At 39.6% G+C, this 23,071-nt stretch overlaps 1 protein-coding gene across 1 annotated transcript in view; it reads left to right on the forward strand.

Annotated features, from left to right (window-relative positions):
• LOC121507021 (receptor-type tyrosine-protein phosphatase gamma-like) overlaps positions 1 to 23,071 on the forward strand; it is a 769,028-nt gene that overhangs the window by 588,704 nt on the left and 157,253 nt on the right. The window contains exon 6 of the mRNA XM_041783136.1: positions 22,756 to 22,822. Within this exon, the coding sequence (XP_041639070.1) occupies positions 22,756 to 22,822 (67 nt within the window). The remainder of the gene's footprint in view (positions 1 to 22,755; positions 22,823 to 23,071) is intronic.

The following is a 23,071-nucleotide window of genomic DNA, read 5'->3' on the forward strand; positions in this document are numbered from 1 at the left end:
CAAACTTTGCAAAAATTTTCAACTCTCACAAGTAGGGAAAACCAATTAGAATTTGGAGATCAAATGTCAAAGGTCAAGCGAGTGAGTGATATCTCACCAATGGTCTCAGGTCAAAGGTCACTGGGCCTACTTGTTTATCCTTTGTTTGTGAATGTTGATGTCCCGAAAAAGCTTTGAAGGATTTTGTTCAAATTTTGCACACATGTCCACCTGCACTCAGTAATAATTTAAATTTTGTTGGTTACAGCTCAAAGGTCACTGTTTCTCCCTTTCTTTTGAATATCTCAAGAATAATTTGGTGAATTTTCTCCAAACTTTGCACTAATATCCACTTTGATTCAAAGATAAACTGAATACATTTTGGAGGTGAAGGGTCAAATGTAATCTTGTCATCTTGTATAAACAATATTTCAAAAAATCATTGAGGGATTTAAGTCAAATTTGGCACAAGCATACACTTGGATTTGAGTGGGAAGTGATCTGATTTTGGGGGTAAAAAGTCACTGTGATCTTACAGATAGTGAGGTCTTAACCTTATTGTAGCTTGACCCATCTCTGTACTTCTATTGTCTGGAAGAGGGATGTGACTGTGAGGCAGTACTCCTAGTTTCTTCATAAGTTTATTTTTCAGTCTTTAACATTTAATTAAAACTGTGGAAAATGTATCTGAAGTCTCATTTGGAGTTAGTTTTGAAAACACCACCAACTGTGGCCACTTCAGGGTCTTTCTGCATTCAGACGCTGTGACACTGAGTGTTTGCACTGATGCATTTTTATCATTTTAACAGTTTTTGCTTTGCGAGTTAAATTGTGAAACTGAATCTGAGTGTGTCAGCATTTGTAGATAGAATCTGTGTTTGTATGTTGCGGTTTAATCACTTGAATGGGTTTTTTGCTGTGTGAGATGAACGTTCAGTTAATTTAATTTTCTGAGCCAGTATATTTCAGTCGGTGAGGGTGCGTTTGTGTCTCTTCTTGTGTGTCAGTGTGGAGTCGGGCTGGAAGTTTTTCTGCTTGTGTTGACGCTGATGAGTCTTGTTGAGAGATAAGCTCTCCTCCTGGATTGATGAGCTCGAAAGTGTCCTCTGCCAGACTCCACAACAGCAGCCTCCCACACAACACTCCATAGAGACAGTAAAGACTGAAGTGTGTGTGATAAGCACTTTAAGCTCAATAGCTCATTTTTCTTCATTTTCCTTTGACATGGCTTTAATCTGGAAACCAAAAGAACTTATTAGAGCTGGATCGGAAAAAACAAAATTAAAAAAACTACAAAGATGGAACTGAAATTATAAGTGGAGGTTATAGACTATATTTTTGACACAAGTGTAAAAAGTCAAGCACTTAGCCATGCATTCTCTGTTAGCAAACATTTGTGATGCAAAATGGGTCATGCTGAGGAGCTCAGTGACTTCAAGTGTGGTAATGTAATGGAAATTTCATACTTGCTGGATATTAAATATCAGATATTTCATATTAGAAAGTGGAATCATTTAGGAACAAAAGCAACTCAGCCACAAAGTGGAAGACCACGTACAATCATCAAGGTGCATGGTGCATAAAGGTCACCAACACTCTGCTGATTCAATAGTTGAAGAGTTCTGAACTTCCACAGGTAATGTAAGCACAAAAACTGTGCAGCGGAAGGTTCATAGGTGGGTTTTCATGGCCTAGCAGCTGCATGCAAGCCTCGCATCACAGAGTCTAACACAGAGAGTCAGATGAGGTGGTGTAAAGCACTGTGACACTGGACTGTGGAGCAGTGGAAAGGCGTTCTTAGGAGTGACAAATCACACTTCTCCGTTTGGCAGTCAGATGGGTGAGTCTGGATTTTGCAGATGCTGGGAGAACGTTACCTGCCTGACTGCATCATGCCAACTGTCAAGTTTGGTGGAGGACGGATAATGGTATGGGGCTGTTTTTCAGGGTTAGGGCTAGGCCCCTTATCTCCAAAGAGGGCTAATCATAATGCTTCATCCTACCAAGACATTTTGGACACAATGCTGTTACTCCAACTCTGTAGCATCAGTTCAGGGAAGGCACTTTTCTGCAGAGCAAGGACTATGAAGACATGGTTTTATGAGCTCAGTGTGGAAGAACTTGACAGAGCCCTGACCTCAACCCCATCAAGCACCTTTGGGATGAACTGGAACAGAGAATGCCAGGCCTTCCCATCCATCATCAGTGCCTGACCTCATAAATGCTCCACAGATTGAATGGGCATAGATTGTTGCTCTTTTGCTGCTTGTCATTCCCCACTCTCTCATCCCTGTTTCCAACTCTATTCATGGTCTTTTCCTTTTAATAGTCGAAGTGCATGCTTACAATGTTATTTTGTCTTGTCGCTCTGGGTGGCCCACCTTGAAAAAGGCAGACAGAACATTCCTCCAATCAGCTTCCGAGAAATTTTTGAGAAGTCCTTTCCTTTCTATGCCCTTTCTCATACAAATGTATATAGAACTGCATATACTCCTCTATCTATAGAGTGGTGAGGTGTGAACATGCAAAAATTACCAATGCATAAATGTTTTGTGAAATGGCCCTTAACTGAGTAAATGAATACTGTTAATACTAAAAAGAAATGTAGGTTTGGAGAAAGCAGAACAAGCAGAACTCAGGAGTCTTCCATCATTGTTGGTGTCCACCTAGAAGTGCATAGTTATTGTCTTAAACCCTACTGAGCATGTGCAAAAGATTGACTATTCAGAGATTGTATATTTCCAGTTTAGATGATGATAGTGATGACTATGCATCCAAAAAGCAATTGTTGTGTAAATAAAGAATAACTAGCCAGCATGTGACTTAAGATTATCATTTTCATCCAAAGTTGACGTGTAAACACGATGGTAAGTCCCCTCACAGAAGAAAAAACTCTATCCTCTTTGATTGTTTACAGTTTGAGCAGAGTTATGTTTCTTGATTTTGAGTGTTTTCATTCATTTCAGTCTCCAAAGGTTCTGTTTTATCCACTTGCTTTAATTCAACCGCCTCTCAATAAACCCAGCCGGTGCCGCTCACTTTCCCTCCTAAGTGTTTCTCCATCCCTCAGCTTCCTTCCCCTCCCATCAGAGTGCTTTCTGCAGAGCATACATTGTTGCTTCAGTATCATCTTTTAAATAAATTATCACACTCTTGTTACACGACAAATTGGCCCCATCAGCTCGGCTGAGCTCTGGTTTCACGCGTTTATGACCCAGCATTGCACTGCGCAGCAGCTTCTGATTGAAATGGATGGCTGCTGTAAACAGCCATCATTGGCCTTTTATTTGCTTATTTACAGTGCTTTACGCCTCCATGTTTGCCACACACTCGGATAGGAAGAAGCAATATTCAAAAGTGAGGCCCAGCTGGGATGCAAATCACATGGAACCCTCTACTTTTTGTTGCTTTAGTTAACATGAGAATCCCACTGAGTCTCATTCCACATGATTTGGAGTATTACTGAGTGGAGCGAGAGGCAGAGGAGGAGGAGGAAAAAGTGAGATACTAAACAAAGAGGGTGAAGGATAAGCTTTCCAGGACTAGAACTCCACATTGTGAGTCATATGCACTCTGCTAACTGGAAAAACAGCAATTATGGAGGACAAATAAGGAAGGAGGTAAATAAATCTAAACACACAAACTAAAACAGCTCATTTTGACTGCTGGAGTTGATCAAGTAAAAGGGTAATAAAAAAGCACAACAGGCATCCATTTCTAAGTGATTCCATTGATTACTATGTAAAAACTACTATCCCAGAGTCCTTCTTTTATAAAAGCAGCATTTCATTGGCTATACTCATGGTTCAGGATGGATAGTATGGAAAAGATATCATATCACAACATTCTTTTAAGGCCAGACCATGATATTTATTTTATCACAATTCTTTTTTTCAGAACATTACAGCAGCAAACAATAATTCCCCTTCAATCAGATCTACTTTATGGAACTAATTTGTACATTTTCCTCTTCCAAATCATGATTTTCTTGTGTTTTAATCTCTTCCTATGTAAATTAGGCATATTTCAGATACTTTTTCATTTGAAACTTGGATTATCTGCAGAATTCCTCCAGCTGCAGCTTCATACAGATAGACTGTTAGTACATATTTTAATGTGACAGGGTTACGTTGTTTTTAAACTGGTAATCCTGATATTTTTGGATGCTGGCATCTAGATATACACTACCGCTTAAAAGTTTGGGATCACTGGCAAATGTCTTTGTTTTCCAAAGAAAAACATTCTTATGCCATTCACAAACTGTTGTCATCAACTGTCAGTCCTCTGCACCAATCTGCCAGTATGGCTGCTAGTCCAAGTTAATCATGCTGCACAGCTTAAAAACATTTCACTAATAAGGGAGCAAAAAGACTGAACACTGGAAGGCCAGAGGAAGGAGTTGTGCACGGATGAGTTCAAGTATGAGATCTTTGGATCAAACAGACGAACATTTGTGAGATACAGAACAAATGAAACGATCCAAGAACAGTGCTAAAAACCATCAGTCAGAGAGGTGGAGGCAGTGTGATGGTCTGGGGAGCTTTGGAGGTGGTAGAATAGGAGATTTTACAGAGTGGAAAGGACCTTAGGGAAGGAAAGCTATCACAAGATTTTGCAGTGCCATGCCTACACCCTGTGGACAGCACTTGGGTGGGGCATATTTTGTCCTACAACAGGATAATGACCCAAAACACACCTCTAAATTGTCTATGAAATATTTAAAGAATAAGCAGTCAGCCAGAACTCTCACTGTAATTGAGTGGCCAGCACAGTCTTCAGATCTGGACCCTATTGAGCTGTTGTGGGAGCAGCTTAACTGTAAGGCTCCATCAAGCCAATCCATCTTGTGGGAGATGCTCCAGGAAGAATGGGGTAAAAATCTCAACAGATTTCCTTGAAAAACTGACAGCTAGAATGCTTAAAGCCTACACGGCTGTACTGTAATTGCTGCAAAAGGTGTTTTTTTTCCAATGAAAGCAAAGTTTCAAGAACGTCTAGAGCAGACGATCTTAATTGATAGGTCTGGACCTGCAAGTGGAGCCAATTCTAGCAGGTCATGAATGTGAAAAACTGAGTCAAAAAGTGTATAAAGTATCTTTTAAACAAGTTTCTTTTGTTCAATACCCGTTTCGTCATGTTTTTTACCTTCTAAGGCCTAAACTGCATTATTTCTTTCAGTGATAAAATCTGATTTTTCATGAAGGAGTTGTTGAAGGGTCCTGAGAGTAGACCAGTTCAGAACCACTGCTCTAGAGTATAGAGTTCTCAAATGGTGTGGCAAGAGGAAAATTAGGTGTGCCCTGGCAATTTGTACAACAATATATTATTATTACAGCCATACAACAACTAAAGATACTGCAAGGATATAAACAGGGATGGAGATCAAGAACAATGTACATAAAGATCCAGTCTTGAATCATAGGTTGTGTGACATAATCACGCTGGTCGGTTAAGTCCATTCTCTGACTTGGCACAACCGTTTCAGGTTGGAGCTTAACGAGATGGACAGACATGAAATCTGGCCAATGCTTTTCAAGGTTAGAACATAAGCTGAAAGCACATCAACACTCTGCATCAAATTAAATCAAAATGAAGTGCCTTCAACTGTCAGTATGAAACCATAACACTGACTTCATCTGCTAAAGGACAATTTTCCTCTTCAGCTGCTCAGATCAGCTCTGAAAAGTGCTCCCAAACTATGTAGCAAGTCCCGTTAGTAGAAAAAAACAACAAAATAATTAAACCAGTGTACAAATCTGTAGCGATATTGGCAAAATCAAAGTGGATTTGCTGCCTTGAAAGGACAAACAGGTATGTTGTGATGAGTTCAAGGTTGGTTTAGTAAAAATGAGCAATATATGACACAAACAAAATGTCACACCAATGATTACGCTTACTAAGATGAGGAATTTTTTTGTCTGTTTTCAGTGCTATAAAAATAAATTCAAGATCTACTCAGGCATATTCCTCTTCTCTTACAAATGTTTGGTTAATAAGGGGCTCATAATCAATAGAAATGAGCCATCACCATCCCCAGATATCAACATGGTATACTTAAGATTATGTCTTGATCTTTGGTATTCCTTAAGCAACAAAGTTTGAAAACCAATGTTATCGATGGTACTCAGAGAGTGGGTGCACCGGTGCTACCCAGAGGACCAACAGGGCTTGGTTAGAATCGTTTTAATGCAAAGTTGGCTCTGTGTAGGCAGGGGTCATCAACTACATTTGTAGATTCTGTTTTAACAGAAACGGTGGGGGCCACACTTTCAAAATAAATAGTTTGGTTTGATCAACAAATTATTGTTTTATTTGTGTTTCTTTCAATGTTTAGGCATTTACAATGAGATCAGCCTCTACCTGTACTGCAGCCAGCCAAGGAAGTGACTGAGGTATTTTAGCTCCATATTTCTGGGGTTGCCATGTTGTCCATCACTGGTTTGACACAGCTGCTTGGTGAAAAGAGGTGCAGAAAACAGGTCTTTCCTTTTAAATTTAAGGCAGGAAAAATTGCACTCTATAAGCCTGAAGTGGAAAGTTGACAAAAAACACCCTGCAGACTTATTTGGGCCTTAAATGATGAGTATGGGTTTGTCATGCACCTTTTTTAGGGTTGATTTAATAGATACAGGGATATAAAGACAAAAGATAAGCTGAAAAAACATATATTTTGAATTTAATAGTCTTTTGGGGGCTGGATGGGAGGCTTTAGGGTCCTGATTTGGCCCACAGGCCGCCGGTTGATGGAGGGTTCAGAGTTATGTGGGACTACTGCGTAGGCTAAAGCACATCCTCAGTGGCAGCAGCATTAATCAGGCCTAAGAGGCTGAGGCAGTGGTGCTCTGCTGCAGACTTTTCCTTTAATGCAGTTAAGAGATCTGGAAGATTGTTTTAAGGCAGAAATCTTAGGTCAAATTACCCAATTTGAGAGCTAATAAAAGAGCCGATTGTTTCTGTTTCATTATTATAGAAGTCAAGACCATAGATAATGAAGGATAATAATCAGCTGTCCATTTGCTTAACTTACACTTCACAATTTAAGAGTTTCACTGAAACTATTTGACTCACATTACAGAGAAATCCAAATGTCTTCCACTGATGAGCAGACTAATAATGTACAGACACTCTAAGTGTGTTCAGTGGTGGATTCACTCATTTTAAAACAACCTTGAGCTCTATTTGAACCGGTTCCATACTTTGAGGGGTGTTCTACACATTAAAGGTAGCCGTGTCAAAGTGGAGATGCTCAGCAGTAGTAAAAACAGCAGGATTAAAGATGTGGTTTGCAGACATTAAAGACCCCATACCACTTCATTCTGCTCTAAATCCAATACCCCCAGTGATGGTAATTAGACAGTATATGCCAACACTGCTAAAGCACTGCTGAGCCCCTTCCATTTCTGCACAGTGCGCTCCACTTGAGGAGACATTAGCCTCACAGCCAAACAGAATTCATTACATGTCATTTGCCACTGGTTGAATTTAGCAGCTTTCCAGGAATTTCAGAAGATCTCTTCTTATTCCAGATGTTCAGATCAGACGTGTTTGTTCTTCGCTGTGAAGTGGGGATGAAAGGCATTGTTCCTTTGTGCTTTGTCTTGGTCGTCCCTTAACTGCATGACCGCTGCCCTACTTCTACCATCATCACTCAGACTGAAGAATCGACTGCCAACCTCTGTCACTGGTCTCCTCTTCCCTTCGCCAAACAGAACAATGATCCCTTTATTCTAATGGGGAAATTGTTATGAGGGGCACGGTGACAGATTTAGAGAAAATATGTTTCAAGGAACAGGGTTACGTCTTTGGCAATAAATATACAAACAACTTACATGATAGACAATATAATCAAGCATTTCTTCTTTTTCCATTTTGCCTCAGTCCATTTTAAATGAGCTGACAGTGGCATTTCTGGATCATGTTCACACATGGATTCTTCTTTGTGTGATAAAGCTCAGTGAACTGTATTGACAGACTATAATTTCTGGAAGTGTTCCTGAATCCATGCAGGGATTTCCAGTACAGAATCATGTCTGTTTTTTTTTTTATGCAGTGCCGCCTGAGGGCCTGAGCATCCAATACTGACCTTTAGCATTGTCTCTTGCTCACAGAAATTTCTCCAGATTCTCTCAACCTTTTGGGGGATATTATGGACTGTTGATGATGGATGCTCAAAGAATTTTCAATTTTACAAAGAGGAACATTTTTCTGAAATTGTTTTGGACACTTTTTTCACTGATTGGTGCCCATTTTTACTTCTGAGACTCTGCCTCTGTTAAATGAAGTGTTAATTTCGTCAAAAACAACTATGACTAAAAATGTTTGTCCACCTTTTTTTCCATAAGAAAAACTAGACTAAGACTAACAAAAATAGATCTGTGATGTTTAGTTTTTGTCAAGATGACTAAAAGTAGACTAAAATGTACTGTAGTTTTTGTCAGACATTCAAAATCTGTGATATTTCTCCACTGTGGGTAAATCTGTCAAAAAACAATTCAGCTGTAGCTCTTCTGCCTCTCAGCTGTAGAAAGCAGGAACCCCAAAGAACACTCTACTATGACTAGGTACCAGATTTAGGCAAGAAAATAAATGCTTGGACTAAAAGTAAAGACTAAAATGTGAGGGCTTTAATAGACTAAAACTAGATGAATGCTTTGAGTTTTCATCAACTAAAACTAGACTGGAACTTAAAAGGATAGAAATGACTAAACTGTGAATAAAAGCAAAGTACATTTCATTTAAACACTAAAACTAAGATTTAAAAATTAAAAATAGCAGCAAAAATGGACACTGTTTAAATGCTCCTTTTATTCCCAATCATGTTGCTGACCTTTTTGCCAATTAACCTAATTAGTTGCAAAATGCACCTCCAGCTGTTTTTCATTACCTTCCAGCCATTTGTTGCCCTGTCCTGACTTTTTTGAGTTGTGTAGCTGCCATCAAATTCAAAATGAGCTCATATTTTTAAAGAAATGGTAAAAATATGTCAGCTTTGATTTTTTTTTTTTTTTTAATGTTCTATTGCGGATAAAATATAACCTGATATGCCAGATGGATTATTTTCACACTTCCATCTGGTAAACCTTCCATAGACGGCGTTTGGGAAAAGGCAGAGCCTTTGAAAAAAAATTCAGAGGGTGATTGGATGAATGTTCTGTCTGTCACATCTTTAAGGGGCCAATCAGAGCAAAACACGCGACTTCGTAGACCCAAACTAAGGTGCACCCCCACCGACGAGTTGGCTAAACTCCATAGAGAGCTGCATAACAGGAACCATGGCGACTGTAGACATGTCAGAACACGACTTATGTCGTTTTTTAAACGTTGTCATTCTCCTTTTAACAAAGAAATGTTGTCAAGTTCTGATAAAAACTTACACTTTAGCAGCATCCACACTGTCTTCTGCCATAATTACACCAGCCTCTTCTCACTGCTTCCATATGTCACGACTCTGCCATGCCAGAAAGTACTGCCCCTCAATGCTGATTGGTCCTGTCATTTTCTAACCGAGCCCAAAACTTGCAAGATGGATTTGCCAGTAAGAAACACAGAAATGGTCGAATCCATCTGCTTTGCAAGGTTAGATAAAATATGGGAATATTATTGAAAATCACTGCATGCTGTTTTTATTATATTTTAGACAGCATCCCAACTATTTTAGAATTGGGGTTGTACAACAAGGGGTTAAACCAGTCTGTGCTGTCAGCTCTTTTATGTTTTATTCACATGGAGCTGTTACAGATGTGGGAGCGAGCGGTAATGCTCAGAAATCCAGTGGGAGTCCTGCACAGGACTCTGTTCCCTTATGACCCCCAGTTTTAAAAACACTGTCTTAAGATGTGATTTGAAGATATAATAAGGGTATTGTCTCTCTTTCTTTCTTTGGGAATGACTCCAGGCCTGCTGATCCAGACAGGCTTATACCAGAGAGATAGAAACAAAAAGGCCCAAATCCATTTGTCTTAATTTAATAAATGTCAAGACGGACCAGCATGTACTAGTCCAGGATTAAAGAAGGAACCCCGTGCTTTATCTTCCCTTGTCTCAATCCAATAATAAACACAAGCCCTTTGTTATATCTGTATGAAATCGACCATGACATTGTTTGAAATTCTGTCCTGCCCCATCAGTGGCCTGTTCATATTATTACAAGCCAAAGTTTCCTCCTCACTTCTGCCTCCTACTGACAAGTTGGTCACTAATGTAATTAGCAATTCTGCAGCCCTGTCTTTCTTCTTTGAAAGAAGTCCAAGCATTACACACATTATGCCATTGATTCATCAGCAGTTACCGCTGCCAAACGCAAGGTGAGGTGAAGAGTCTGTGTAAGACACCGTGGGAGGAGAAGGAAGTCAGAGTGAGAGGAGACACAGACACAGAACTTGGACGGATGACAGTGGGAGAAAGGGGGCGACGGATGAGAGAGGGAGAAAAGCTGTGAAGGAGAAAAATATGAGGACATGTCACATTGTACCAGGGCTTCTTTTTTTTCTGATTTGTCACTGCAGCGTCCTGTCCCTGGAGAGAAAGAGGAAGATGGAGCTGTGGGGAGAAAGAGCCAGAGATGCGGGTTTGAAGAGGGAGGAAAGGATAAAGAAAGAGGGAGAGCAGGAGATTGTGATGTGAGGCCCGGTGGCTGAGGATCTCAGGGGACAAGCCTGTGGGCTTTCAGAGACAAACATTAATAATGAAACGCTAATTCCCTCTGTCCTCCTTTCTTCGCCTCCTCCTCACTGTCTCTCTGTCTGTCATTTCTCTCTGTGTCTCCATGGCTGCCTTTATTTCTCTTAATCTCCTCTCCCTTTACACACACTTTTGTCCTCACCCACTTTCTGCCTCGCCTCGTACCAAAAACAGGCCCTTTATTGGAGCTCCACATATTACCTTCTTCTGCTTTTTGAAATGCTTAAACCATGTGAGTGTGTGTTGGAGTCAGTAGGAGTGTGAAGTTAGCACACTTAAACTCTTTTCCACTCCTCCTTCATGTTTAACTTCTCTGTTTGCTGTAAAAGTTGATTTGGTCTGTGAGGAGGCGATCACTCAGAGATTAAGAGGAGGACATTTCTTCATCATAACACAGACTGGCATGCTCTCCTCATTTGCCATGCAGTGCATAAAAGTTTAAATACTTTAGGCTGAAGGCATCGAACCACTTTTCAATGTCACACTCAGACAGATGAAGAAAAAGCACGCTAACACGGGCCAGATACCCCAGACCAGGGCTAGAGCAGACTGAGGGAACAGGATGTATGGAGGATCTGCCACAAGCAGAGATCACCGTATCCGGCTAACTGTACAGCCTACATGTTGCACTTCTACGCTTCTCAACAGAGTCGTGATTCAAGACGGCAATGGAAACAAAATTTAAAGGACATTTTAGTATTTTTGAAGTTGGATTGTGTAAGGTACTAGCAAGGCTGCCCTTAAGGGGGGTTAAGGGAAGACCACAGAGGTCAGTAAATCATGGTAAAATTACAAAGTAAAGCTTTGATAATATCTGCTTTTCAAACTGAATAACAACCACTCACATTAAAGCAACAAAAATTAATTTTATTTATTAATGCTATAGTACAAATTAAAAGCCATTTTTCAAAATCTAAACTATTTTTCTTGAAAAAGAGTTATGTTTGTTTTATTAATGTTAACAATGGGATGGGCACACTGAACTAAACCATTTTGAAAATAATGTCAAACTTCTTAGCTTCACCACAGACGCCGGAAAATAAGACAAAAAAAAAACTGAAACAACTTACTCATACAATTTTGAAAAGAGGCAAAAAGCTGGGGGATACATTGAAAAAAATGGGTTTTAACTGGACAAGAAGTTGCAAAAATTGGTTCAAACTGCTTAAACAAAGTTGTGAAAATGGGGGATAAGCAGCAACAATGGCTCTTAAGAGGTAAAAATGTACAAAACACAACATAAATGGGTTAAAAGTGTCAAAACGGTGTAAAATTGTGCAAAAAGTAGCAACAATGTTTTTAATAAGTGGCATAAATGAGCATCAAGTGTCAAAATGGTGCAAAAAATGTACATAAAGTGGGACCCAGTTGGCCTAGTGGTTTGAGGCACTTCTCTGCATTTCTCTCCCAACTCTCTTGTCTCTGTTTCCAATTCTATCCACCGTCCTCCACTGTCATTAAAGGAATAAAAAGCCCAAAAAATAAATCCGCAGGCTCCTTAGCCTGGCAGTACTGTACTCCCTGCTCAGAAAATATGACTGTCTCAGGTTGCTATAGTTACTCCTAACGGAGTACAGCTAACGGCTGTTGCGCATTAATTTGAAACAGTGTATTGATTTTTTGACCAGAACTACTAGTGAAGTTCGAATGGTGTCAATATATCAGAAGTTAATGGACACCAGTGGAATCTCCAGAGCCAATCAGAATCGAGTATTCACCAAGACCATGGTATAATAGCTGTTAGCATACTAGTTATTAGCACTGTTTCCACCTAGATTTGCCTGTCAATCCTACCATGTGTTGTTGCCTGATTCTCCATCCAAATGCATTTGTTGTAACTGCAATGTACCGTGACCCTGAACAGTCATGGTGCAGGATGAGTACAAATGCTTTTACAGATGTAATACACATCAACCACCTCAACTTGCTGGCAGGATTGCAACCCTGAAGTGGCAAATACAGACAGTATATGAAGAGCTACAATGCTGCCAAGAAACTGACTCTTTCAGCCTCAGCTGAACAAAGTTGAAGTCATCACCTATGAGGACAGCTTTAACTTCTCCCAAAAACTGTCTGCACCTTATATGACCTACCAGTGCAACTAAAAGTCTAGTTTTTAAGGTATTTCTGCTTCAGTGCCACCACTCTATTGCTACATCACATCACAACCAACTGCTTTTGTCAGTTCTAGCATCTAGCCCACCCTTTCAGGCCCATAAGTTCGGACATGTAGGTACATTATTGTTTCTCATGAATATTTAAAAGTTTCTCTGTGCCTGTCACAAGTCATCAGTCCAGTTATATAACTGTGGTATGTTGATCAAAAGGAGTTGGATGCAGGACTCCATGAATCAGTTTTCATACTTGTAAAACCCTAAAGAAAAACAATGTTCTGTGTCTTTAGGGTCCTTTAAATCCTGTCCTGACAGCATTGTTTGCAGAGTCCCCTAGCTATCAACACTTTCTCCAAGGCTCTTCAATCTTCACCTTCTGCCTCTTGGCCACCGAATGTGGAATCCAGAAGCACGCTGATGTTGTTATGCTGATGACGCACTGTTCTACCTGTCCTTATGCCCTTAGAGACCTCAGCTCTGTCAAATCTCAGGTGGAATGCATTAGAAGCACAGACGTGCATGCACCCTCAACAATGTCCCCTGGGTAGACACTAACAAGACAGAAATCACTCCAGGTGATGTTTTATCTCTGCAGAAAGAGGCATGTTCCAATGTGACCTCTTTGTCCTGCAAAAATAAAACACAAATCAGAACGCCATCACAAAATAAGTGCCTGTTATTATTTGGAGAATATGTTATATGCTGTGTGTCAGAGAGAGGGGCTTCTTATTTGAGGCAGTAACAAACAAATAAAAACATCCTTATACTCCTGTTGGTTGAAGTTCTGTGACTTCTCCACAGTTTTGTACTCTATTTACTGTTCTGTTAAAATAAGACGTAAAATTACATTAAATCTCCAACCAGACCACTACAAAAAGATAATTCTTACCTCTGTCAGAATAAAACATTAGAACAAACAAGCAGTCATGACACAAACTGCAGCCCAGGTGAAATAAACATGTATGTAGCTTCAGCTCCTTACTGTTAGATGGCACTGATAGGACAGCAGCAAACAGCATCTTTGACCCAAGAAAGCACAAAACTCTGCCAGCTTCTTCATGTCTGCATGAGGATTTAAGATACTGCTAAGACTGCCGTCATGCTGCCACTCCTCCTCTGTCCTGTCTGAATTTGGCAACACACATCAGTCGACCTATGGGCTTAACTAAAAACACACAATGTCCACTTGGATTTGGAGTAGACACTTGTTGGCTAGATGGACTGAACTGTCACGTTTGGTGTGAAGGATTACTGGGATTTGGGCTTGCTCTGTCTGCCTCCCTGCACCGTGATGAAAGCACAGAGAACAAAAAAACAGCCTGTTTGATGTCTGTGCTTTTTTCCACTTATAGTAACATGCACATGCATTCTTCAACAGAGGTAACAGTGACAGATACAAAATATACCAGGGAATATTTGTATAAAAGAATGTTTTGCATAGTTATCTAATGGTTTCTGGATGAGCCCCCATCACACAGGGGGGTCTGTTTCAATTTGTAGCTTACATGTTCTACCTGGGCATGCATACGATCTGCTTCAGCTTCCTCCCACAGTGTAAACTTATGCTTGTAAGGCTAAGGCTTGGTGAGAATGACTGGTAGGTGTATTTGTTGCTGTCTCTGAATGTCAGCCATGTGATTGACTGTCAAACAGTCCTTTTACAGTCCAAGTACTTTTCTTTACTTTTACCTTTACTTTTGGTAATAAATAACCTTGTATTCAGAAAGTATTCAGACCCCCTTTAGTTTTTCTTATGTTGCAGCCTGATGCTACAGTATTGACCACCATTGGTCACCATTTTGCCACCTTATGCTAATTTTTGCCACCTTTATTACAATTTTTGCCACTTTTGCCCATTATGACACAGTTTTGCCACTTTTAATCCATTCTTGATGCATTTTGTCATTTTTAACCACTTAAGACCCATTGTTGCTGCCCCCCCACCACCACCCATTTTCTCAACTTTGTTTTGCAGTTTGAACCAATTTTTGCAACTTTTTGGCCAGTTACAACCCATTTTTGTTTTTAACTTTTCCCTCAACTTTTTACCTCTGTTAACCCATTTTGCAACTTTCCACCTTTCTTTACCACCGATTTTCCCTTTTTTATGGCAACTTTAAATGAAATTGGCTGTTTATTGCCCATTTATGGCACTTTTTTGTCGCTGTTTAACCACTTTGTGTACATTTTTTGCACCAATTTGCCACGTGCTCATTTATGCCACTTTTATCCATTATGACACAGTTTTGCCACTTTTAACCCATTCTTTATGTGTTTTGTCAATTTTAAACACTTAAGACCAGTCCCCCCCCCCCCATTTTTGCAACTTTGTTTTGCAGTTTGAACTGCAGTTTGCAGTTTGGGTTTGTTTGTTTATTCGTCAGTTAGTTTGTTTGTTAGCAACATAACTCAAAAAGTTGTGGACAGATTTTCAGGAAATTTTCAGGAAATGTCAGAAATGGCATAAGGAAGAACTGATTAGATTTTGGGACTGATCTGGATCACCAGCTGGATTCAGGAATGTTTTTAAGAATTCTGTACTATTGGGAGATAGGGCTAATGGCAGAGGTCTGTGCTGTTACCACTTTACACCAGGAGATGGTGGACATGAGTAACTTCAATCCCAGCAGCATTTCGGGTGTGTTTCTATTCAAAGTTTTGGAGTTTATAGAGTTTGAAAGATGCACGCCCGGTCAAGGAGACGAGTCGGAGCTAAACAGAGAGAAAGACAGCGAATTGTAGCGAGAATACTCACAATGCTGGGAGGAATAGAGGAATATTCACCCTCTGCCATGACTTCCAGTCATCCGATAAGACCATGGGTGCATCTGTTGGCACCCGTAGCGAAGCCAATGCTTTACCTCACCGTGTTTCCACCCTACCGGGGAGGGAGTAATCGGTGACTGCTGTGGTGGGGGACACATGGGGGCGGATCCAGGAATTGTTTTGAAGGGTTCTTCACTATTGAGAGATAGGGCTAATGGTGGAGGTCTGTGCTCTCCGAGTGCTTTTCTAGTTTCTAATATATTTGCCTTTAAAAACATTATTTTCAATTTCAATTTCATGTTTTGACCTTTTTGAACTAATAAATTGACTTTTCTCAGATTATGAGCTTTGAAACTTATCTTTTTAACTTTTTTAATCATTTATCATCAGTGTTAAGTTTTTTTTTTTTGTTTGTTTTTTTGTCTTTTTTTTTTGTTTTTTTGTTTTTTTTACCGGTAAAATGAGGTTGACAGTTTATGGTTAAAAAGGTGACCCTGTTAGGCCCTCAGGTTAGACTTGAATCCAGAATCCCAGCTCCCTGCTGTGAATGACTTTTACACCCCTGCTTTAAATGAACAATTCCTTAACTTTTTTAAAACCTGTTTGATATTTAGTCCAGCAAACCTGTAACTGTTGGCAGCCAGAAAGTGTGGTTAAATCTAGCTACAGACTGAAAAACACTTCTCTGGTAAAATGGAACATGGATTTTTAAGCTCTTCTTGTAAAAAATAACAAGCAAGCTTGGTGTAATGGTGTGTCCCCGCTGTTTCTGCTAACTGTCCATCTTAGTTGTCATCCTTCAGTGTTCTTAATGACAGTGATTTTCTGCCATTTTAGCAGCATGTCACTTAAACACATCATATCCAGCTGCTTTTAAGGCATTTTCAAAGAATCATTTCTTCCTGAATCAAAACTATTATCACTGAAAACAGGCAGATGTTTCAGTGAAGTCTTTCAGTCTAAAAGTTTCTTCTTACAAACACAAAGAAAAGACTGGGAATAATACATCGCCATGTTTGCTTTTATTTCATCTGTGCATTTTTACAAAACACTCAAATGATTATTTTGGATTCATCATTTGGTGTTTTTAAAGCCAATCTTGGATTTTGACATTTCTTTTTTTTTTTTTGTGGGCTTTAATTTTATTGATTTTAGCCTCCATGGCAACAATAAAGCTCTGATTGTAGACGATGACGTTGATATAACATGAGATAGAGTGGGGGCGTTGAGAGCTTGTTGATCTCTGTTCCTCTTAATTACTCTACTCTTGTTTGTCTCAACGCTTCTATTCAGTTGTTTTGCTCCCTGCACCTCTGTCACTTTTATCAGCCCTTTTATTTTTCTGGCTATAGAAACAATGTCTGCTTTTATGTGTCTGAACAGATGAGGTTCAGTATGTGGTACAGGGTGCAGTGCTGCTATTAAAGAGAAAAGAAAAAGGGCAGCTGATTAGTTCTCAGACAGGTGTTTGTGATATGTTGTGTGTTAGAAAAAGAAACCTAAGGAGACGTCTGAAGTCTAGACTGCTGTGTTGAATCTTCCTGTTCTGGCCTTGGTTGATGAGAGCCTACACACTGAAGGTCTTCAATAATTTACCAGAATGCTAGCTTGCAGCTTAATTTCTCTTCTTATTGCTCCAGTCATTCCACATTTCTGCTTGTTTTCCTGCAAGAAACCATGGCAGCTGAAACCGAGCATGTCATGTTGAAATATTGAGCAGAATATGCTTAGACTGCAAAAAAGAAGAGCAGAGAATGAAGGAGATGAAGTGTATGGTTGCTGAAACCCTTGGGACAGTAGACGGGGGATTTCTTTTCTTAAATGTAGAACATATGATGCTACCCAGTGGACCAATCACAGGACTTGTGGCCTGCATCACTTCAACCTGTATTTACAAGCTTTTGGAAGGTTTTTGTGCAGGTATAATATGACACACCAGATAAACTGTTGCATATTCCCATTGTATCTCAAAGAATTTTGGAAGGGAGTAACTTAGAAAAAACTCAGAAAGTGATTGGATGAATGTTCTGTCTGCAACATTCATTACAGGCCAATCAGATTGACAAGAAAAAATGAAGTAGTAGGCATGCCCAGCTCTGGTGGCAACCTGAGCTCGACAGACAAGAGCTGTCACTGGCTATGAAAGGTGGAGCTTGTTGTTGGATAAAACTCGTGCAGAGGCTGGTCAGGAGTAGAAAGAGACCTCATCCCTACTAAGAAAAGCATTAAGTGTGGCTCTTTGCTTCTCTTTGAATAAAGAAATGTTGTCCAGATCTGATTAAAAAAAAAAAAAAATGCCACTGTAGCTACATCCCTGGGCATAGCTTCATCAGCAGCCATTGAATATACCATCTTATAGAATTACTAAACCCTGCCGATAACTGTCACAAACTCATGCAAAAGCGAGATGGTTCATTTTCAACCCTCTGAGGCCAGTACTGTCATGAAAACTTCTATAAAATTTGAACCATAAATTATACCTCTTACTCTTTTTTCCTCTTTTTAGCCATTTTATCATTCTAACGACGCTATCCGTGCCTTCTTAGGCCCAACAGAGGCTTTACTAGTAAGCCTGGAGCTTGGGTGACTTTCCAGGGTCTTTAAAGATTAAAACCACACCAGTTAATCTGATATTGAACCTTTTTTATCCATTTTTAATAGATTTTTTGATTGTTTCTGCCGCTTGCAGCTATCGCTAGCCACCATATTTGTTTTGTGATGGGCTGTGGCAACCAATAGCAGGCTGTTCCATCGTCACACTACACAGATCATGCAGGAGACGGCCTGAATATCTCATAATGGAGAGAAAGCGAGACAGAGGGCCTTTGATGTGGCCCTCTGTGTCACTGCAGACAGGAGGTGCTTTGATTAATGGTAGAAATTGAGCCAATTCAAAGAAGTGCACAGGCTTTTTTGTAAATATGTGAATAGTTTAAATGTTTTTTGTCACAGAGTGATTAATTATTCAATTTTTGGCCCCCAAAAGTTTATGCAAAAAAGGTCTTAGTCATTATTGTTTATTGTGTGTCACACTTAAAAAGTCTTTGGGTTTTAATTCAGTTTAGTTTTTTCTTTTGTCTTTATTGTTCCATAAATTTTCTAAAAAAAAAAAATTAGGTGAAATTACTGTAGCATAGTAATGTCACCATATTCTTAAAGCCCATGTTGTCCTGAGCAAAAGGTTGTTTAGATCTTGACTGTGCACCAGAGGTAATGTTTTTAATACAAAGAGTCCAGGTGAGACACAAAGGTTGAAGAATAGCTGAGGGCTTAAATGTTGTCCAGTTTTGATAAAACTGCCCATCCATAGCTACCGCCTCATTCCCCGCAAATTTCACTGATCCTGCCAGGCCTGTTGTCAGACTTTTCACAGCCATTTCAGATTAGAGTTTTAGATGGATCAATCTGATGCCATGGAATCTTTACAATCCATCTGCTTTGCAAGGTAAACATTTAAGAAATTAATCACTCATCATTTTCATTAATTAAAAAAATAAGCACAGCTGCAGTAAAATTCAAGCACAATTATCAGTCATAGGTCAAAAATTGCTTAACCTTCTGATCTAATGAAAGAGAAGTGGTACCAGATGAGGAGGTGACTCTTCATCTTGCTGAGCTGAACCAAATGATCTAAATCACTACGAAGAGCCAGAAATGATGTCGCCTTCTCTCCTGATTGCTCTCTCTTGAAGTATGCATCATGATTGTTAGATGCTTTAGAAAAGTGCTGCCCTAAACTTCCACACTATAGAAAAAAGATATGGTAATTTAAGTGAGGAATAAAGAATGTTCATGGGTGTATGGTCCAGTTACACTGTCATGATTAAGGCTATAACAGCACAGAGAAGTCTCAGCCTGGTTTGTACCTCAGTTCTAGTCACGATTCAGTAAAAGTTTGGTGCAACAGCAGAAATAAAACAAACAGTCCCAGGTGCATAATACTAGATTTCTCTGATTTATTTATAGTGCACTAACCGGTGAGTTCCTCTTGTGTTATTTAGAACTACCTGTGATAGTTGGTGCAGCTTGTAGGGTTTTAAAAATTAAACAAAATGAAGAAAATGATAAAAACAGAGAGCAGCACATAAATGACAAACCCCTTCTGATTTTAAAATATAACACAAGTACAATGTCAAATATGAGGCAAAACAGCACAAGTGCCTGAAGGAGCATTGTACCTTATTTATGATTATCTTGTGAGTCTGGGAGGTTGTTATGCAGCTCTTAAAGGTGTATAATCGCCCCCTCTGGGTGATGCCGGCTAATATTTATTAGTATCTTTCACTGACTTAAAGATGGAAGGCAGCTCTGCTGTGTCATAAGTCTTTTCTTTTCATGTTTCTTGTGTCTGCTTCTTCTTCTGTGTTTGTTTGGGTTTTTTTGGTGGTTTGCAATCAGTTATGAGTGTTACCTCCACCAGGACTGGGGTGTGTATACTGCCATCCATCCTAAGACAGCAAGCACTGCATGGGAAGAACAAGCACACAATTATACTCCTAGTCTTCACTTTATCATGATATTGATGTAGTCTATATATAGAGAGCATTAAAGCACAAGCAACAGTGTTGGGGACTCAGATGGTAAAAGCTAGAGATGTTCCAATTCCATTTTTTCCTTCCTGATTCCGATACCAAGGTGTTGGGTATCGGCCAATACCGAGTACTGATCTGATACTGGTGTGAACATTCTGGACTGACTGTGCAGACTAGCAAATTATTTTAGACCTATATTTGACTCAGAACATGGCTCAACAAAAAGAATCATAATCTACAGCACCTTTGTGACCCTAAAGAAGTGTTACTCAACCCTGCTCAACCAAAAGAGCCAAATTTTAAAAATATATATCTTTGCAAGAATCACAATCTAAGCAGTGAAAAGTGGCAATAAAGGATTAAAGTGGTACTAAAAATATGTTAGGGTGGCAAACATGGTCAAAAGTGGCAAAAAAGTGGTAAAAATAGGCAAAAAGGGGAAATTTGGGGTGAAAATTGGCAAAAATGGGGGAGAAGTGACAAAAAGATTAGTTACAGGTGGCAAAATGATTGAAAGGGTTAAATATGTAGCAAAAATATGAGTGAAAATTGACCAAAATTGGCAAAAAGCAGCATAAAGGTGGAAAAAATTGGCAAAAGGCAGCTTAAATGGGCAAAAAGTGGCAAGAAAGGGGAAAAACATTGCAAATAGCAAAAGCAGGAAATCAGTGGCAAAAATGGGGAAAGGTAGCAAAAAAGAAGTAGTAAAATGGGCTAAAAGCAGGAAATATGTAGCCAAAAAATGAGTGAAAAGTGACCAGAATTAGCAGAAAGCAGCGAAAATGTGGCAAAAATGGGGAAAGGTAGCAAAAAAGAAGTAGTAAAATGGGCTAAAAGCAGGAAATATGCAGCAAAAAAATGAGTGAAAAGTGACCAGAATTAGCAAAAAGCAGTGAAAATGTGGTAAAAAAAAATGGGGAAAGGTAGCAAAAAAGAAGTAGTAAAATGGGCTAAAAGCAGAAAATATGTAGCAAAAAAATGAGTGAAAAGTGACCAGAATTAGCAGAAAGCAGCAAAAATGTGGCAAAAATGGGCAAAAGGCATTCAAATGGGTGAAAAGTGGCAAGAGGGGGGGTTCCAAATAGCAAAATGCGGGAAATCAGTGGCAAAAATGGAAAAAATAGCAAAAAAAGTGGCAAATGAGCTAAAAGCAGCAAAAATGTGACATAAAAAATGTTTGAAAAGTGACTAAAGTGGGCAAAAAGCAGCAAGAAGGTGGTAAAAATGGGCAAAAGGTGTTTAAATTGGCAATGAGTGGCAAAAGGGGGGGTTGCAAATAGCAAAAGCAGGAAATCAGTGGCAAAAATGGAAAAAAATAGCAAAAAGAAGTGGCAAAATGGGCTAAAAGCAGCAAAAATGGATTAGAAGTGGCAAAAAAGGGAAAAAAGGAGGGCAAAAAATGCAAATGGGGTAATGGAAATATACAGGCAAAAAATAAAATGAAAGTCTACTGTAGATGTGTGAGAATCAAACTGATTAATGTGACTTTCAATGGATCATCTCTGAGGTTCAAAGTTTCCTTTTAAAGGTTTTCTGGGAGCAAAATATTTCATATTAAGAAAAAAAAGAGCCACAAATCATCACAAAAGAGCCACATGTGGCTCTAGAGCCACGCGTTGAGTATCACTGCGCTAAAGTGTTTTTTCTGCTGATTATTGTTAATTTTACTGCCAAATATTAAAGTAACAATAATGCAGGATGCTGCATAACACTCTCTCTCTCTCTCTCTCTCCATTGTGCTCTATTCAGGCAGACATGACTGTGGAACAGCCTGCCATTGGCTGACAGACCCTCACAGAGGATAAACAATATGATGGTTAGCATTCAAGCTAGTGGTAACTGGATAAAAATGAATAAAAAGATGTTCAGTATTGGGTTTACTGGTGTGGATTTAATCATCAAAGTCCTCAAAAGACACACGAGCTCCAGGCTCGCTGAAAATGTTGACGCAAGGGATTCAAAGGCATCAATAGCATAAGTGGGCTGGCACAACGGCTAGCTTCAAGAGCAAAAACAACTTAGAGGCAATGAATTATGGCTCTAAAGATATTCAGCTTTTGATAAACTGTCACTTCCTGTCGTGTACGACAACCCCAGTCTAAAAGAGATTTTAGCGATCACATTCAGAGAAAAAATGTCACGCAGACACCGTTCTTTGCTGCTGCAGTGGGTCCTTTGGTTCTTCTTCGCTGCTCTCAACACAGTAGCTTGTGCATGCAGTGTTTTCCAGCAACGAAGAAGAGTTAATTTCCAGTTTATAGCTGTAACATTTAGCACGGTTAAACAAAGCAAAATATGGCGCGCCAGTAGTCGAGTGCTTAAGGCGCATGCCATGTACGCAGGCGACCCGGGTTCAAATCCGGCCCGTGGCACTATTTCCTGCATGTCTCTCCCCACTCTCTCCCCTGTTTCTGACTCTATCCACTGTCCTATCAAACAAAAATAAATCTTTAAAAAAAAAAAAAAAAAAAAAAAAAAAACCAAAATATAAAGTTAAACAAGCAGTATTAGACATATTTCTGATACTGGCATCAAGTCTAGTAAAAGCAACTAAAACAGGAACTTTCTATCTACCTTATGCACACTGAACGTGGTACAAACCTCTGGATGTTAAAGGTATGCCATGATGCACTCTAGGTTCAGCAATGCAATCTGATGATTTTCTGTCTTTCTGTGTCTCTCAGGTTGGAGGGAAGGATAATCCAGCTGTGGACCCCATAATCCATGGCCTGAAGGGTGTGGTCCATCATGGTGAGTCCATGTCTCTGTGCTCTGTGGGACTGGCAATGACAGAGGATGCCTGGCAGGCAGCATTTGTATCTGCTCACATACTGTAGTGAAATGCAAGTCTATTTCCAGCCTGACAAAGACAGGAGTCTGGTTATTCATATTTTATGAATATATTTACATGAGGCGGGGGTTTTTCCTGTCATTTAGCTTCTTTTACAACCTCACTGGGGTGTTCCTGTCAGCACTTTTAAGGGTTCTGGTATTTTCTCA

Source organism: Cheilinus undulatus, linkage group 3 (assembly GCF_018320785.1).
Source record: "Cheilinus undulatus linkage group 3, ASM1832078v1, whole genome shotgun sequence".
Lineage (NCBI taxonomy): Eukaryota > Metazoa > Chordata > Actinopteri > Labriformes > Labridae > Cheilinus > Cheilinus undulatus.